The 19,132-nt window shown below is 44.3% G+C and overlaps 2 protein-coding genes across 3 annotated transcripts; both read left to right on the top strand.

Annotated features, from left to right (window-relative positions):
* The first annotated feature begins 9,834 nt into the window (after positions 1–9,834).
* LOC109192667 (protein yippee-like At5g53940) lies at positions 9,835–12,029 on the top strand. 2 transcript variants are annotated; one of them, XM_019343362.1, is made up of 5 exons: positions 9,835–9,942; positions 11,024–11,067; positions 11,454–11,562; positions 11,667–11,722; positions 11,828–12,029. In XM_019343362.1, exons 1-5 carry the CDS (start codon positions 9,847–9,849, stop codon positions 11,904–11,906), a joined length of 384 nt encoding a protein of 127 aa, XP_019198907.1. In that variant the 5' UTR covers positions 9,835–9,846; the 3' UTR covers positions 11,907–12,029. The 2 variants fall into 2 exon arrangements, with proteins under 2 accessions (XP_019198907.1, XP_019198908.1); XM_019343363.1 differs by having other exon boundaries at positions 11,024–11,071.
* A 667-nt stretch (positions 12,030–12,696) lies between these two features.
* LOC109192673 lies at positions 12,697–18,664 on the top strand. Its single transcript, XM_019343367.1, has 2 exons — positions 12,697–14,094; positions 14,582–18,664. Exons 1-2 carry the CDS (start codon positions 12,697–12,699, stop codon positions 18,662–18,664), a joined length of 5,481 nt encoding a protein of 1,826 aa, XP_019198912.1.
* The last annotated feature ends 468 nt before the right edge of the window (positions 18,665–19,132 follow it).

Genomic DNA, 19,132 nt, shown 5'->3' with positions numbered 1-19,132 from the left:
GCCATATCAGGCAAAAGAAAGAGAGGAGGATCTTCCCTCCAAACAGAACGTGCCAAACCTGCACTTACATGCTTAGCTAGAGCGTGGGCCGCCCAATTAGCATCCCTATCTACATATTTAGTTTGACATGAATGAAAACAAACGATTACAAGAAAACAACACAAAACCAGCATGGGGTATTCATTTCAACCAGCCTTCTATACCCATCCTTGACTGAATAGCAACCCCTTAAATCCCGATCCCAAAACCACATGTCCTCGTAATCCGCATTAATAGGCAGCTGCTTTATTAGCACAACATCCCGAGGAGCAAATAGCTAATGTAATAAACCATCATTCCACCCTTGTGTGTCATTATCAACCAAATCCGAAACCAGAAGATCCTGATTCGGGTCCTAGTGACTCAAACCCACATAGGGATCATGTGCATCAGGGAGCCAAGGATATGACCAGACTTTAGTGGTCCTGCCATTTCCAATTCTACGTCAGCACCCAGACTTGACCAAATCCTGACTAGCCATAATACTCCTCCAAACATAGCTTGGGTTACCACCCATAGCAGCTTCATAAAAAGTAATTGTTGGATAATACCTGGCTTTAAAAACCTGCGCCAATAGAGAATCCGAATTTGTTAGCAATCGCCACCCCTGCTTACCCAGCAAAGCTAAATTAAACTCATGCAAGCGTTTAAAACCCAAGCCACCAAACTTCTTAGGAGCAAACATTCTGTCCCAGGCCAACCAATGAATACTAGTGCCTTTCTGACCCCACCACTACCTGTTCATCAACCTTTCAAGAGCAGCACAAAGGGTTTTAGGGAGCAAATATATACTCATCGTATATGTAGGCATAGCCTGCGCAACACTTTTCAGAAGAACCTCTTTCCCAACCCTTGATAATAGCTTTTTATTCCACGAACCGAACCTTTGCTTTATCTTCTGCTAGACATAGGCAAAGACCGCCTTTCTATTTCTGCCTACAACAGATGGCAAACCAAGATACTTGCTAAAATCATCCGCCTGGGCAACCCCCAACGCTCCTGCAACGAGCTCCCTATCCCTGACAGATGTATTACGACTAAACGTAATACTTGACTTGTGAAAGTTTACCGCCTGCCCCGAATAAGACTCATAAACACCCATGCACTTTTTCACCTCCAATGTTTCCTGCAGATTAGCTTTAAAGAAAAACAGACTGTCATCTGCAAAAAACAAATGTGAGATAGGCGGCGCCCCCTAAGCTACTCTACAACCATGTATTAGTCCTTTGGACTGAGAGTCCTGCAACAGCAAAGACAGCCCCTCAGCACATATAATGAATAAGTAGGGAGACAAGGGATCACCCTGCCTTAGCTCCCTGGTCGGGATTATCTCCTCGGTTGGCCTGCCATTTACCAGCACCCTATAGCGCACTGTTTGAACATACATCATCACAAGCTTAACCCACCTGTCATCAAACCCCAACCCAAGCATCATCTGTCGCACAAAAGGCCACTCCATCCCGTCATAAGCCTTAGCCATATCCAGCTTTAAGGTTACCCAACCAACCTTCACTAACTGCTTCCTTCTCAAATAGTGACCAACCTCAGACGCAATAAGAATGTTATCTGAGATTAATCGGCCAGGCAAGAAGGCACTTTGAGACACTGAAATAATACTCTCAAGCAGCGGTTTCATGCGATTCGCCAGCATTTTGGCCATTATCTTATACAGTACATTACATAAAGCTATTGGTCTCAAATCAGATACAAACACAGGAACACATTTCTTGGGGATCAGGACAATATTTGCATCATTCAAATTATTAGGAAAAGATGACTGCGAATATTTGCATCATTCAAATTATCAGGAAAAGATGACTTCGAAAGACAATGAATAACAAAATCAGTAATATCCTTACCGATGACATCCCAGAAAGCCTGATAGAAGCCCGGATTCATGCCATCCGGGCCCGGGGATTTGTCCTTGCCCATAGAAAACAACGCACATCGTACCTCCTCAGGCTCAAAAGGACGCAGGAGGTCCTCATTCTGTGCACTGGTCACTCGTGCGTGCATGGTCTCCACACCAAAAGCCCCAGGGCACCCTCTTGTAGCAAAGATCTGTCTGTAATAATCAGTGACCACCGTGTCCAATGCATTGCCTTCTCTCCAGACACCATTTTCATCCTTCAACTTCAAAATCACATTCGTCTTCCTCCAGAACACCTCTTCCTGGGAGAGTACCAGACTTAATTGGCCATCAAAGAGCCTAAACCGCGCCAACGACACAGGATCATGACAACCTCGTAATGCATTCATCTCCTTTTGAATATTTTCAATCCGTTTCCCATACCTGTGATAATTATCACCACCCCACCTCTTGAGACCCCACCCACATGATTCCAACTTTGCCTGCATAGCCATGCCTGGGGATCCGGACCACTCCCTTTCCACCACCTCCCTACACCCATCATCTAACAGCCACGCATTGTCAAACCGAAAACCCCGTTGTCTTGGTGCATGTGACACCCCATAAATGTCAAGAAAAAGTGCAGTATGATCTGATGCATTAGTACAGATATTAAGCAATCTTGCTCTGTCATACACATCCAACCAATCCATGTTCGCCACCACTCTATCCAGACGCTCCTCCACCCAGTGATCAGTTCCTTTCCCACGCTCCCACGTAAAAGGGTAACCAATCATAGGAAGCGTCACTAAACCACAGTCATCTAAAGCCTCCCTAAAGCCTTCTATCAAACCAGCCGGATGCGGCAGCCTCCCCCTTTTTTCAGATTGCATCAACAAATCATTGAAAATCCCCTAAGACCACCCAAGGAAGATTAGAAACCCCCCTGAGAGACCTCAAGAAATCCCATGCAGCCCTCCTCTTGTCCCTCTGTGGAAACCCGTAATAACAAGTTAGCCTCCATTGTTGCCTATCCGGTAACGACACCACTAGATCAATATGATTATGTGAGTATTTAATCAAGCTAGCACTATTATTTTTCGACCACAAGAAGCACATACCCCCCCTCTGTCCGTCACTATCCACACAAAAACACCCCTCAAACCCCAGCTTTACACGAAGCCTGTAACACCCCGTGTTACGAGTCCTAAAACCAATTAATTAATTAATTAATAGCCCAAGAGAAAGAATGAATTATAATGATTAATTAGGGAAAAAGGCCCACCATAGTCCATGGGCCCTTATATATAAACCCAACCCCTAAACCTAACCCTTAGTTCCAAAAGGAATAGAATTAGCGAGCCTATAATATTAGTTCCTAATTAGGACTCCTAAATATATAAATAGGGGACTTAGGAGGCACCTAGAACTTCCCACAGCAATAACGCCCCACCACCCCAAAAGAGCTCCAAGAATCCCCTTAGGAGAAATCAAGAAAGCAAGGAAGCTTAAAGAAAGATCCTTCATAGCCAAGGAATTAATTAAGGCTAAGAGGTAACCCATGTCTCAACAAAACCTATTTTTATAGTTATGATTCCCCCTTAGGGTTTCCCCCATATTATTGTGTTTGGCGAGTTATGATAATTATTGTTGATGTTTGATGTGATGATCCCATGAAGGATCTTGATAATCTTGATATTGGGAGTCTCTTGATAATTATGATGTTCTTGATGATTATTTGGGATTCTTGATAATTATGTGTTGTTCTTGATAATTATGTGTTGTTCTTGATAATTGTGTGATGTTCTTGATGCCGATGCGTTATTCTTACCGAATCTTGTAATTGGAAGACGAATCGTATTCCTGTTGATATAAAAGTGATTAGAACCCTAGGATGTATCGTATGATCTTATTCTTGGGTTGTTGGGTGAGGAAATCGCATGTTTGGGTGTTGATTGTGTTTAGAAAAGCATGATAGGTTATGCGTCGTTCATTTCTCGTAATTGATCCGTTAATTGTCTACATGTTGTCGTTAATTGCGTTGTAAAGTGTCTAAGCATGGTTTCGGGTTCCACAACGGTTCCCGGGGCGCGATTGATGAAAAAGAGTCAGTGGGGGGTAGGGGACCCGCCACCTACCCGGTGCCAAGAATCACCGCCTGGCAGCGGGTGGCCGGCGGGCGGGCAGCTGCCCGCCGGCGACCCGCTGCCCGGAATAGTAAAACCGGCGGGTGGCCTCCACCCACCGGCTACCCGCTGGAATTTCCCCCAACTTGGGATCCCGGCTTCCCCGTTTGATGTTTGTTCGATGAGAAATGCGAGTCTATTTTGTCCACTTTCTGCATCCCCCTCTATAAAAATGATCAAAAAGGAAGGCGAGCTTGCTTCTTATTCCCGTGTTTGATCTCTTCCATCTCTACCTGGCTCGTTGTCACCTATGTTGAAGAAAGGTTTGGAACCTTGTAGAGAATGAAGAGGGGCCAAGGATCTTCCCTTGAGAAAGACCGACCAGGTCGTAACCACTCTGTTCCCCCGTTCCCCGTGGTGTCCCAACGGACTCCGTTTATCGTGCCTATGTCTAGTTTGATATTTCGAGTACCGTTCGTAGGTTTACGAGTCTACTATATTGCATGCTAGTTGAATTGGTATCCCGTTAACCTAGGTGGAAGGAGTATGAACCCCTTAGGACTATTCTTAGTATGTGAAGGATCACGCATAGGTTTTGTTATACGCTTTCTCCCCCCTTCCCAATATGTAATGTGGGTTGCATGTGCTTGCTATGTGATATGTGTGGGTGTTACCTCAATTCGGTTGCAATCGGATTGGTTATCCTGAGCTGCGGTTCAGAAGCTGGCTGCGGTCAGATTGATATTCTTGGGCTGCGGTCCACCGTTTGGTTGCGATCAAACGTTTCTATACAAGCTGCGGTTCGTCCTCTTTCCTGGCTGCGGTCAGATGACATTCTCTTGGGCTGCGGTCCACTGTTTGGTTGCGATCAAACACTATGATGAGCTGCGATTCATCGGTCGGTTGCGATCGACCCCTCCGTGTTGCGATACGGGGCAAGGTGCTGCGGGGCCGTGTCAGAGCTATATGCGCTGACCCTCATGTATGGGCATGCGATTGGTCCTGTGGCGCCAACAAAGTGTGTTATGTGTTGTGACATGGACGAGTTGTGATTATGAGTGTCTTGGGGGATGTGACTATGGGATTTATATTGGGGATTGTTCATGTTGGGTTATGATCATTGTTTATGCTTTGCCTTATCTGCCTTATCCGTTGTGAACTGCATATGCTCGTTACAACTGTTGCTTGTGTCTGGCCTTATCTGTCGAGTCATTCCCGGTTTTAAAGCTAGAGTTCGTAGGATATATCTTCATGCTCAAATGATTTTCGTATATCTATATATATCTCTATATGTATTGTATTTCAACGCGTTGGAGTGGGTTACCAGCATCTCTCGCTGAACAGATATATTTGGCTTTCAGGCACAGAAGATTAAGTCACTGGAGTGCGCTAGAACTTAGAAGTAGATAGTTTCCCTTTTTGGCCTGCGTGCCACATTTACGTATTTACGCTTTGAGGATATTAGTTAGTTAGCCTGTGCACTTGGGTTCTCTAGCCCAGGTGTGGCATAGCACCCCGAACGCTTGTATTTATCTTGGGATTTAATAAGATTCTACCTTTATTATAAGTTTTAAATGTCTTGAAAATCTGGGGTGTTACAAAGCCTTTCAGCATGACTCCTATCTACCATCGTCTCCATAAAAAACACGAACTCGGGCCTCTTCTTGGACACTAAGTCCACCACCTCGCGAACCGTCCGTGGATTACCCAATCCACGGCAGTTCCAGAATAAGGTACTCATTGGGAACGGCGGGCCTGGTCCCCAAGTCCCACCAAATTTAAAAAACCAGAATCCACCTGCATGTCCTTCCCCCCATCACCCCTCCTCCGCCTTTTAGGATCTGCCCGTACCCCTTCCTCCGCCATCTCAGCACCCTCCGGCGAAACAGTAGCCGGAGTTTCCAGCACCACTCCTACAATAGCCCCCGCCAACACCTTACCCGCAGCCTCTCCCCCCGTAGCAGGACGCAGATCCCCAGTCTGTCCTCCCCCCGGTAACACACTGCCATACCCAATCTCCCGCCGGCTCTCTCGGCCAAGCTGAAACCATTTATCACCTAACTCCGTCGCCGGATTCAACCTGCCCGCCCTCAATCCCGGGCCATAAAGATACTGAGCTGGCTCCAAAGATGAACGACGAGCCTCCATCTGTGTGTCCCATCCTCCCACAAAAAAAAAATAATAAAACATATGCAGGCGTTCATATTTGAAGTTGATCCAAACCCAAGAACCATCGCGCAATATCATCTTCATTCGACGCTTCAGAGGATTGGAGACGTCATGCGTTACGCGCACACGGTAGAAAGCAGTCCAAGGTCTCACAAAGCACCGGTCATCAACACGCAGAAACACCCCTACGAAATCACCCACCTTCTCCAAAACTCTCTCTGTGCGATATCCAATTGGCACCTCAAACACCTGAACCCAAAGATCCACCGTGTTCAAAACCATCTGCGCCGGATGATCATTCCCTTCCAACTGCTGGCAGAGAAACGTTGCATTCTCGAAAGCCCATGGTCCTTCGTCGAGAACACGACGCCGGTTAGCGTCGTCAAAAAAAGTAAACAGAAACAGCCCAGGCTGCACATCAGCTATCTCAATCCCCATCAACGGACGCCATGCAGACGCCATAACCCGCTTCATCATCTCCGTCTTCAAATTCCGATAAGTCAGGAACCGGCCTACAATTGACCACGTTCGCCGCTCCGTAGCTAGTTCGACCCAGCCCGTTGGCTCGTCCTCAAACCGGACTCCCAAGTCCTCATCCTCTAGTGTTATTTCAGCAGTGCTATTGATAATATCCTGAACATCCATGTCGTGTAGCCAAATCGCACGTAGCGTAGAAGCTTCCTTCAATGGCCGGTTGCGTAGAAACCCTAGATTCCAGGGAGATATTGAGAGAACCCTAGAAGCCAGGGAGAAAAATACCTATTTGTGGAGAAATGATATAATCTTGAAGAATCAGTCTTCTTGTGTGGTGTTTAGTAAGAGTGATTACTGTTCACTTGGACTATTTACTACTCATCGAGCTTGGAATCCCCTTGGGCAATCGTTATGCTATGGACCTGTGTCCAGCATGCATGCTGGACATGGGTAACAGTGCTGTTAGTGGCACTGTTATCTTCTACTTAAAAAAAAAAAAATTAAGACTGCTTCGTTATAGGAGTATATGTTCATAAATTTATTACTATATGTTCATAATTGTAAGTTCATAATGTCAGAGCTCTATGTTCATAATTCCATAACTGTACATTCATACTTCCATAATTGTACATTCATAATTCCGTAACTGTACATTCATAATTCAATAACTGTAACTTCATAATTTTCGAAGCTCTATGTTCACAATTTTAGAGCTCTATGTTCACAATTTTAGAGCTCTATGTTCATAATTTTATCACTATATGTTCATATTGTAAGTTCATAATGTCAGAGTTCTGTGTTCATAATTCCATAATTGTACATTCATAATTGCATAACTGTACATTCATAATTCTGTAACTGTACATTAATAATTCAATAACTGTAAAATCATAATTTTCGAAGCTCCATGTTCACAATTTTAAAGCTCTATGTTCATAATTTTATCACTATATGTTCATAATTGTAAGTTCATAATGTCAGAGCTCTGTGTTCATAATTTTATAACTTACATTCATAATTCCATAACTGTACATTCATAATTCTATAAATGTACATTCATAATCCCATAACTGTACATTCATAATGGCACAAACGAATAACGCCGTTAACGGCGAGACAAAATCATTTTTTTTTTTAAACTGGAATGACGCGTTTTCCCTAAAAACGACGTCGTTTTGGACTCACTCGTGTCCACAATGCATTGTGGACACGGGTCCAGGGCATAATTTGCGCCCCTTGGTGTGTGTCACATAGGTTTTGATCCAATTTCCATTACCCTGTTTGAGTGGTAGTCAGTAGGAAAACCTGACTACTTGGATCAATACTACCCAGTGGGCTTGGAACCCCCGAGAGGTGCACACTTAATGTCTTAGTCCAATTTCTAAATAAGTGGGTTCCAAAAAGAGTATTACTTCTCCATACATAAATATCAATTCTCCACACTCGTATCTATAATTAGATTTTGAAGAGAAAAATATATCTCCTTATATTTTGGAAGTATATTATTATGAAAAGTATATTACTATGAAGAGTTATGGTATAGTTTGTTTTGATAAAATTATTTCGAAGAGTAATTCGATAATATTCTATTTGCCCTCCTACTGCGTATATTTTAAATACAAGATTAAATACAAGATGTGTGATAGCTTGGTAGTTAAGAACTTGTGTTGTTATACTTGATGGATGATCTGTGAATGGAATAATATTCTTTTGAAAGGTGTATCAATGCCCTTTTTTTTTGTGAGAAAACTTTTTAGCCTTACCAAATTGTAAAGTATTAGGGTAAAAATCTTTTGGAAATTGTTTTGGAAATGTTTATTAAGTCTTTGACTGGCATTTTGAAATATAACTTATTTTCAAAGTTATATATAACTTATTCGCCAAAGACCTTGAGGTCAAGTTGCATGAAGTGACTCACCCAAATGAAATGTCATATTCCGTATGTAGAGGCATAACACCCTTTTGTTTCAGATTTTATTTTGCTGCATTTTAACTCTATTTTCAAGTAAATAAATGTCTTTTATTTTGAATATTCCGATTTTATAAAAAATGGAGGTGTTACACAAGGGTCCATACACCTCGGCCTGACAGAACATTTGGGATGATGTAAATTAAATGCCGGTGCATCCATGGGAACTGTTCACTATAGACATGATCCCACAGTTCAGCCGCCGAAGTTAAAACCTTAGTCTCTTCTCCCAACTATTGACTAAGTCCGCGGGCAACAAGAAAAATATTTGATGTACTCCCAAAACTTTATTCCCAACTTTTATTCTCTGTGTTCAAATTTGATTGGAGGAAGAAAAAAAATGAATAAATAAACATCATGGCCCTTATGACCCCCTACTAAGTTGAGTAGTCAAAGCATGCTAAATCATATAGAGTATAAAATGAGAGTACAACAATTCTCTTCTATCTTAATTTTATGGGAGAGTAAAAGACATTTTTGGTCATAGACTTATAGTGGCTTGGACAATTTTAGTCCTTTATAAAAAAATTTGTCATTTTATGGACAGAGTTATTATGGCGAGGACATTTTTGGTCCTCCATCTATATTTCTGTTAGATAACCGTATGAGAGAGGAGCAATTACGTCAATTTAGGCTATCTCTTTATTGTGAGATGGACGATTTTGGTCCCACAACCATGCCTTTACTCTGATCCTCATTTATTTGTAGTTTTGCACTACGAAATGCTCTGCCCACAACCATGCCTTTACTGCAACTTGGACTCTCCGACTCCTTCAAATTATGACCGAGAAGAAAACAAAACACACATAGATATAATAGATAGAAGGAGATAGCCTAAATTGACGTAATTACCCCTCTCTCAGACGGTTATCTAATAAAAATATAGACGGAGGATCAAAAATGTCCTCGCCACAATAACTCTGTCCATAAAATGATAAATTTTTTTATAAAAGACTAAAATTGTCCAAGCCACTATAAGTCTAGGATCAAAAATGTCTTTTAGCGTCGGAATCAGCAAAATCTGGGCATCAGACGTGTCGATGTCTTGAGAGTTCATGTCCACTTCTTCCACATTCACACCACTCTAACCGACAAATATTGTTCTTCGATTAAACCTCTCTTTATACTTTTTCAGTTTTCGCAGGTGGCAGGGTTTTCGGGGTCGTAAATTCAATCAAGATTTTATCTGGTGGTGGTGGTGGGGAGAAGAGAATTGAAGGATGGGGAGGATATTTGTGGTGGATCTTGAAGGCAGGACTTACAACTGCAAATTCTGCAAAACCCACCTAGCTCTTGCTGATGATCTTGTTTCCAGGGTACTGTTTTTCCCCCATTGTTACTTGTTTGTGTTTCTGGTTTATACTTGTGGCGTAAATCATGCTTTTTGGAGTCACTGAAATGTTCAACTTATATTTGTTTGATAATCTCTGTGTTTGTATGTTATGACTTATGAATGTAAATTCTTGCCTTGTGAGGATTAGGTTTGTAGTTTTGATGAACTTTTGGTGTACAAAAATTGGTTCTTGGAAGCAAGAATTGTCAAGCTTGATGTTTATTTGGCTCAGGGCTTACTAGAGTTATGCATGTACCCCCCAAAAAACATGGAAAAAGGTTTCTAAAGACAAATGATTAGTCTAATGTTGCATAGATTTGTATGTTCTAATTCTGATTTGGGAATTGGGATAGTCTCTCCTCACCTAAACTTTAATGTATAAAGAATAAGCTCTACTTGCCCGCACGGGCTTAACTCACTAGTTTAGTAGTCACTAGTTCAGTGGTCACTAGTTCAGTGTAGTATTTGGGAGAAAAGGCCAAGGTTCGAACCTCGGCAGCGGATGTTCTATCGGGGCGGGGTGTGGGGAGGGAGAAGAAAAAGCTCTACTTGGACCAAACAATCACACATTGAACTATTAGTTAGGGTTGTTGGGTTGACAACCTTGTTCTTTTGATTTTCTGGAGTTGCATAAGTTAGTCATTCTGCAATGCAGGTACTTTAGGCTTTACACATTTAAACCAAGATGTAGCACTTAAGCTTCAGACATAGCTGTCCGAATTTTGACTACTTGACTAAACACCAGCCCATTCCAATGCCTTGACTAGGTGAGGAGGAGACGCGGTGGTAACCTTGCACACAGAAGGACTCGGGTTCCAAATCAGTGTCCTTTAATTCCTAGTGCTGAATGAAAGAACACAATTGTTATAGGAAATGTTGGTCTGTCTTTGATATGGGAACCTCGCATTTGATATTAAGGAGGATTTGGAATGTTGAAAGTTACATTTTCTCTGTCCCTGTGGTTCCATTGCTGAGAGTCTCTTTGTTCTTTGAAGTTGTTGTTTTGGATACATCACCATACCCTAGCGGCTAGCCTCACATTTTCTAGTCTTATTTTTATTCAGGCATTTCACTGCCGCAGAGGAAAAGCTTACCTATTCAGTAATGTGTGAGTACGTTTACTATAATACTTACAGATGGAAACTATTTCCATGTTTCTGTTTAAAAACACTCGATTTGACTGTAAGATCGAACATTTGCACAACCATTACAGATACGTGACTCCTTGTTAGGAACTAGAAAGTAGTAATTTTTAGTGAAACAGAGCTTAATTTTTCAATGCGTGATTGCATTTCTTAACTTACTAAACGAGATGTTAGTAGAAACCGGTTTGCATTGAGCCATTGACTTCCTCCATCTACAAGATAAAGGTGAGTTATGTTTACTGGTAAACAGACATGTAAGCATAGTGTTCTTTGACTGACAGACACATGACATGTTTGAGTCCAATTTCTTCTAGAGTACTTAAATATTTCAGTCTTGTTTACGGTTCAGGGTGAATAACATGGTTGGACCTCTGGAAGAAAGGATGATGCTCTCGGGGATGCATACTGTTGCAGATATATTTTGTTGCTGCTGTGGGCAAATAATCGGCTGGAAATATGTAAACCCTTACCCTCCTGCTGTCTCGATCTCCCCTCCCTCTTGTCATTGCATTTCACTCGATACATTTAGCTAATAACACATTCCCTGCATGCATGCATGCAGGAGGCTGCACACGAGAAAAGCCAGAAGTACAAAGAAGGGAAATTCGTCCTCGAAAGGTATGATAGATATATTCATTCACCCCACCTCATTGTACGTTTTGATTGTTTAAGGTTTTGCAGTTGTGGGAAATGGTTTGACATGATTGATGATATGTTGAGCAGAGGGAGGATCATAGATGGAGGAGACTCAGAATTCTACATAGGAAATCACCCCATCTTGAGTGATGCAGAAGATGCATAGAAGAGATGAATTAGTTTGTGATCTAAGTGTATGTTGTACTCAAACTTTGGCAGTATGTATTGTGCTTGCAGATATGGAATCAACAACAAATTGCTGCCTGCTTATGTATTTCATTTTTTTTTTTTTTTTTTTTGTTAGAGATTCTCTTGCATCCTAAGTTTATCACATTGTAATCAAACTTGGGTGATTGGGAAAACTTATAGCCACAATTTGAGCTGAGTGTGTACGGAATTAATTTTGGTTGATGATTTTAGTCGGTAAAAAGATTATAAGGAGGTAAAACAATTAGATTGCTTATAGCTGATCGGTTAATAGGTCATTTTTATTGAGAGTTGAAGTAGTAACCTTTTGGCCAATTTAGCCGGGGTTACTTAAATTTTTGATTAACTGACGGTGAGCTATGATGCAAGTTGGTTCATCTGTTGGGGTTAGGACATAATTCAGAAATAGAATAATATGATCAAGATTATACTTATTTTGGCATTTACAATGATTCTCACCTTTAAAAAAAGAAAAAAAAAAAGAAATTGTGAGTTCAATTCCTCCATAATCCATATCATCTTATAATTTTTTCTCCTTTTTTTTTTTTCACTCTTAAACATCATTTATTACGTTATTTATTTATCTATAATCAATAATTTTAATATTATAATTATAATTTCTAATAATGATTTTAAATAAAAATAAATTTAAGTAACAATATTATTATTTTAAAAAATAAATAAAAATCAAAATCGTAGAAACAAAAATGAAAAATAAATAATGTTTATCTAAATTAGTGTATACGGGAATGGAGATCTCGGAAACTGCTCTTTCTCAGCGGTCGTCTGAGGATCTAGATTTGTTGGTGAGGAGCACGAAGAAGGCTAAACGTAGCGAGCCTTTGCGACAGGTGCAGACGGAGAAAGGAGATACGGTGGATCACGGGATGGCTGACGTAGAAGTTGTGCATGAAACGCCAGCGGATATGATGGTGACGTCGGACCATGCGATCGCACCGGAGCTATGCAGAGGAGAGGACCCTGCACCGCTTTCAGGGAATCCAGTTGCGCCCGTCCAGCAAGTGACGCCAAGGAGGACGTACGCGGACAACGTGGTTGGTCACAATACAGCTGACCATGCGCCATGCAACGACCAGGTGATATCAGATTCTAGCAGCGATGAATCGGAACCGGAGGAGGATGATGATCCGCTTTGTCCCACGATCCGGTTGACCAAGAAGGAGATCGCGGCGATCCGAGCCCCGTGGAAGAAGACGCTGATAATCAAAGTGATGGGACGCAAGGTGGGGTACGCATACCTCAAGCGCAGACTGACTTCAATGTGGAAACCACAGGGACACATGGATTTGATCGCTATCGCAAATGATTATTTTCTGGTGCGGTTCGGAACAACCGAGGATTTGGAATTTGCAATGTACGAAGGGCCCTGGATGATCTTGGATCACTACCTGATTGTGAAGCCCTGGGAGCCGGACTTCGATCCATACAACGACACCACGGAGAAGGTATTGGTTTGGGTATGCGTTCCGGACTTACCTGCTGAATATTTTGATTGTATTTTTCTCAGGAAGCTAGGGAACCGCATAGGCAAGATAATCCGAGTTGATCAGGCCACTAGCTTGATATCTCGCGGCATGTTCGCCCGAATCTGTGTCGAGCTGGACATGCGGAAGCCTTTGGTGTCAAAATTTACCTATGGAGGAAAGATCAGGCACATGGCGTACGAAGGTGTGCATCTGGTATGTTTCTCTTGCGGCCTGTACGGACACACGAAGGAGACGTGCCCCGCACTAAGGGAATCTGTGCCTGAGCCGGGAGCCGCGACGACAGCCGCGGGAGCAAGCGTGAACGCAAGAGGCCGACATCCAATGGCGGGCCAGAACCCCAATGCGACGGCGGAAATTCTGGATCCTAAGATCCCCTTTGGAACGTGGATGCTTGCACCAACGCGAAGGGGGCGTGGGGGGGCGAAGCCGCAGGCCAGTCCGAAGCGCCATACAGCCGGCCAAGGAGTAGCAACTGGAGACATGGAGGCGTCTTTAATCCACGAATCCACCTTCGCACCACTTTTGGAGGATGAAGTCGCGACTGAGGCTCCCGTGCAGGCGGAAGAAGAACAGGATCAGGGGGCAGGTGTTAATGCTGAAAAGGAGACTGGGCGACAAGGCAGGCAATCACAGATGCAGGTAGGTGGAGGTGATAGGCCACGACGGCCTAATGTGGTGGTCAGCGAAGCTCAAATTCAAAATGAGCCCAGGATGGCACGGGAAACCTCATCGGCCACGAAGGCAAACACAAGTAGATTACGAAGGGCAGGTGGGGTCATCCCAAACGAGCTGCAGAGGAGGATGAGCATGTGATTGTGAGAGGCAAGCAAGGCGGTTTGTCCATAGTTTCAACGAGAGTAAGTATAGGTGCTTTGGCAGCGGACATCCCTTCTCCAGTCTGGCAAAGCACTAAAGAACACCACTCCGATCCTCCTCGACGGTTTGACGCGGAAGGCGATGTCGTAATGTCGACAGATGGGGTGACGGAGATTGACGTTGATGGGGGGGCGTTAAGCGCTCCATGAGTATGCTGGATCCTTTTTGTGTTTCTTTTGTGGTCTTTTTCTGACCTAGGTGTTTAATTTTGTTTATTGTTTTTATGGACTGCATGTTTTGGAATTGTCAGGGCGCAGGTGGTAGGCCATTCCTGCGTGCCTTAAAATACCTCCTCCGGACTTATAAACCTGGAGTTCTGGGACTTTTCGAACCGAAGATCTCGGGGACTCACGCTAACTCAGTCTGCATGCAATTGGGCTTCTCGGATTGGATCAGGGTGGAAGCTGTTGGCTTCAGTGGAGGCATCTGGGTCTTCTGGAAGGACCCGGTGCAGTTGACGGTTATTTCTACCCACCCCCAATTTATTCTTTTGCAGGTAAAGGAGGCGGGGCAGGAACCGTGGTACATAGCGCCAGTGTATGGAAGCCCGGCCCACTACCTTCGCAAACGGCTCTGGAGGGACCTGACTCATCTGAATTGTGGAATAAACGGACCCTGGCTCATCGCCGGGGACTTTAATTCCACGACATGCAGGGAGGAAACTTTGAATTATAGTTCCTATTCAGCACACAGATGCGCGGACTTTGTAAACTGGATCCAAGATGAAGGACTCATTGATCTGGGTTTTTCGGGCCCACCACTGACTTGGATGAAGGACGGCCAAAATAGGGACAGCAAGGGCGGGCGTTTGGACCGAGCCCTTTGCAACTCGGTTTGGAGAACTAGATTTCCAGAAGCACGAGTGACTCATTTAGCTCGGATAGCATCTGATCACGCTCCTATTTTTCTGCAGGTCCTAGGTGAAAGGCGAAGCCGCCCTGTGGCGCCGTTTACTTTTCAGGCGGCCTGGCTCACTAGACCCAACATTCACGACATGGTCCACCGAACTTGGAGGACTGACCGGGGTTTCATTGAAAACACTAAAATCTTGGCTACGGAGCTATCCACCTGGAACAAAGAGTCGTTTGGAAACATTTTCAGACGCAAGAAGATTCTTCTGTCTCGACTCAGTGGCATCCAGAAGGTCCAGGCTCACAGGTACCACAAGGGCCTTGCTAGTCTCGAAACGAAGTTAAAAGCTGAGCTTGAAATGACCCTGCACCAAGAAGAATTGTTATGGTACCAAAAATCCAGGGAGGAATGGATTAGCTCTGGAGATAGGAATACAACATACTACCATGCGGCGGCCACAGTGCGCAAGTCACGCAGTTCGGTACATCGGCTCTTGGATGACAATGGCGTATGGATCTCGGACGCCTCTGAAATGCGCTCTCATGTACGAAATTTCTACTCCCAGCTGTTCTTGGGGGAGTCCAATGGGATCCTAGGAGGAGGCTTGCATGCGAACTTTCCTCGCCTTAGAGAGATTGATTGGGCTTGTTTTAACAGGGCAGTGTCAAAAGAAGAGGTCCATAATGCTTTAAAAGATATGAAGCCGTTCAAGGCACCGGGACCGGATGGCTTTCAAGCTGGTTTTTACCAACATATGTGGCCGAAAACGGGGGATGATGTTTTCAGACTGGTTCAACAGGCTTTCTTAACAGGGGTCCTTCCGGAGGGGCTGAATGATACTCTTATAGCCCTGATTCCTAAGGTGAAGGGTCCGGAGACCATCAAGCAATTCAGACCCATTAGTCTCTGCAATGTCAGTTACAAGATCATCACCAAGACTATCACGAACCGTCTCAAGTTGATCCTCCCAAAGATTGTGGGACCGTACCAAAGCTCGTTCGTACCAGGACGTCAAATCACGGACAACGTCCTTATTTTTCAGGAAGTCATGCACACTATGCGAGGGAAACAAGGTGCGAAAGGGTATATGGCGATCAAACTGGACCTGGAAAAAGCGTATGATCGCCTATCCTGGGACTTCATTCAAGATACGTTGGAACAAGCTGGCTTCACCGGACTGCTTAAAGACCTCATGATGACATGTATCCGAACGCCCACGCTGTCTATCCTTTGGGGCGGGGAAAGATTGGAGCCAATTCGCCCCACCCGGGGCATTAGGCAGGGGGACGCTATGTCGCCGGCTATCTTTGTTTTGTGTATGGAACGGCTCAGCCAGTTAATTACCTCTGCAGTTGAGAATCAGGTTTGGAAAGGTATAAAGCTTGCTTCTAATGGGCCCGTTCTAACTCATTTATGTTTCGCAGATGACATGGTGCTATTCACGGAGGTGTCAGTGGCGCAGATCGAGGTGGTAAAGAACGTTTTGGACAGATTTTGTGCGGCTTCAGGGCAGCGCATAAGCCTTAATAAGTCTCAAGTGCTATTTTCAAAAAACACGGTGCCGGGGCTGGCAGACGACCTCACAAGGCGATTGAATATTGCAAGAACGATGGACTTTGGGAAGTATCTAGGGGTGCCGGCAATCCACGGTCGGGTCACGTGCAATACCTTCTCCGATTTACTGACTAGAATCAACTCCCGTCTGGAAGGATGGAAAGCAAAGAATTTATCTTTGGCAGGGCGTGTGGTTTTGGCCAAATCAGTGCTGAATGCCATCCCGATCTACACGATGCAAACCACGGCGCTCCCCAAGAGTTTGTGCTTGGAAATCGAGAAACGAACGAGGAAATTCATTTGGGACGGAAACGACACGGTAAACAAAATGAGCCTGGCTAACTGGGATTTGGTTACCACCGCGAAAGAAGCGGGTGGGTTGGGACTCTTGCGGCTTTGCGATATGAATAGGGCATGCATGGTTAAACTAGCCTGGCGTATTAAAAATGATAGTGAGAGCTTGTGGGCACGGGTCATGACCACGAAGTACAGGTGTCCTATAGGAACGCAACAAGTTACGCAGGGAAGGAAAGGGGTTTCAAATGCTTGGAGAGGTATTGCTGAGGCCTGGGATTTTATGACTGAGCATCTTACTCACGTCGTCCGGAATGGAATGGACACGCAATTCTGGATGGGGAAGTGGATTTCACCGGAGCCTCTATATGTGCAGCTGCGAACGCAATTGGCTCTGCCGGACCTTTACGCACCAGTTAGGGATTATTGGGACGAAATGCGGGGCTGGAAATGGGAATTGCTTGAGGATGCCCTCCCAACAGAGATGAAAGCACGCCTCGCCAGTTTCGTTCTCACGGAAGAACACGTGCCGGATGCCTTAGGATGGGACCTTGATCCCAAAGGAATGTTCACTGTGCGGTCAGCTTACAGTGCAATTGTGAATGGTCCTATAGACAATACTGATGGAAGCTGGAAGAGAATGTGGCGTATACGCGTGCCCGCCAGAATTTGCATGCTCTTGTGGCTAGTTCTCCACGGAAAGATTTTGACGAATGCGGAAAGAGCACGTCGTAAGTTGACATCTAATCCTTTTTGTTTTCGATGTGCAGGTCACCCGGAGGATTTGAATCACTTGTTTAGAACGTGCCCGGCAGCGAAACAGGTTTGGGATGCAGCACTCACAAGCAGAACGCGCGAACGTTTAGACACTTTGCCCTGGGATGTTTGGCTAGAGACGAATCTACGGGGTAACGGAATGAATGGTTTCAGTGATCATTGGCGGGAGAGCTTCTGCATTCGACTTTGGTGGCTGTGGCGCTGGCGGAATGATGAGATCTTCAAGCAGCAGTCTAGAACCTTGGGGCAGAAGCTCGAGTGGATTGCGAATTACGAATTGGAGGTCCTGGCCGCTTATTCGAAGCGCATTCACCCGGAGAAGGGAACGGAAAATCACACGCCTGACCAAGTGCGATGGCGGAAACCAGCAAGGGGTTGGGTGAAGCTGAATATTGACGGTTGTTGCAAAGCCAAAGACATGGCCGGTTGTGGGGGTTTGCTCCGCGATGAAAACGGAACATGGCTGACTGGCTTTACATGCAACATTGGACGCTGCAGTGCTTATGAGGCAGAGCTATGGGGGATGTTACATGGTTTGTGCATGGCGAGACGGAGAGGCATTACAAAATTAATAGCTGAGAGTGACTCGGCGCAGCTGATTAGTGACTTACGACCGAAGAGTGCCACAAGCGACGTCACCAATAACCTCCTCTGGCGATGCATGCGGGAGGCCAGTGCCTTCAGCGAGATTACCTTTGAGCATACTTTCAGGGAAGGAAACATAGTGGCAGATATGATCGCCGCGACAGCTCTTGATCATCAGATTGGTTACCGCGACCTCTCGGAGCCGCCGCTAGCTCTTTGCGAAAGCCTCAAGCTCGATCAATTGGAGGCGGCGACTCGTCGTCACCACTGAGTTCCCCGGGTTTTTGCCCTCTTTCAGATACAAAAAAAAAAAAAATGAAAAATAAAAACTGAAAGTTGCCACAGATAAATGCACGTTGGTTCATCCGTTCATCTATTGGGGTACGTTAGGACATAATTCAGAAATAGAATAATATGTTCAAGATTAGACTTATTATTTTTATCATTCGAATAAGGTCCAAATTGATTAGGGTGAGGAATTGTCCAAGTTTTTGTTGGAGGAGTATTATAACTTCTCATGGCCTAATTTGTGATAAAATTAAATCAGACGCAGAATAGGGTATGGTGCAACAACGGCGGTGTGGGGTGATCCTTGGTTGTTAGGTGATTCTGATCCTAAAATACTAGTGGAGAAGCCTCCTCACATGGGTAACATTATGGTTTCTGGTTTGATAAATCCTGAGTCCTTATCTTGGGATTTGCCATTACTTAATGGGTGAACTTTTTTTTGCCAAGTGAT

Source organism: Ipomoea nil, unplaced genomic scaffold (genome assembly GCF_001879475.1).
Source record: "Ipomoea nil cultivar Tokyo-kokei standard unplaced genomic scaffold, Asagao_1.1 scaffold1830, whole genome shotgun sequence".
In the NCBI taxonomy this organism is placed as follows: Eukaryota; Viridiplantae; Streptophyta; class Magnoliopsida; order Solanales; family Convolvulaceae; genus Ipomoea; species Ipomoea nil.
Note: the sequence above shows the minus strand (reverse complement) of the source record. Positions and strands in the feature narration are given on the sequence as shown.

Coding starts and splice junctions, on each gene's coding strand:
- LOC109192667 (XM_019343362.1), top strand. CDS start 9,847: ATGGGGAGGATATTTGTGGTGGATCTTGAAGGCAGGACTTACAACTGC. Junction 9,943..11,023: donor CTGATGATCTTGTTTCCAGG/GTACTGTTTTTC, acceptor ATTTTTATTCAG/GCATTTCACTGCCGCAGAGG. Junction 11,563..11,666: donor AAATAATCGGCTGGAAATAT/GTAAACCCTTAC, acceptor GCATGCATGCAG/GAGGCTGCACACGAGAAAAG.
- LOC109192673 (XM_019343367.1), top strand. CDS start 12,697: ATGGAGATCTCGGAAACTGCTCTTTCTCAGCGGTCGTCTGAGGATCTA. Junction 14,095..14,581: donor GCAGGCAATCACAGATGCAG/GTAGGTGGAGGT, acceptor TGGAATTGTCAG/GGCGCAGGTGGTAGGCCATT.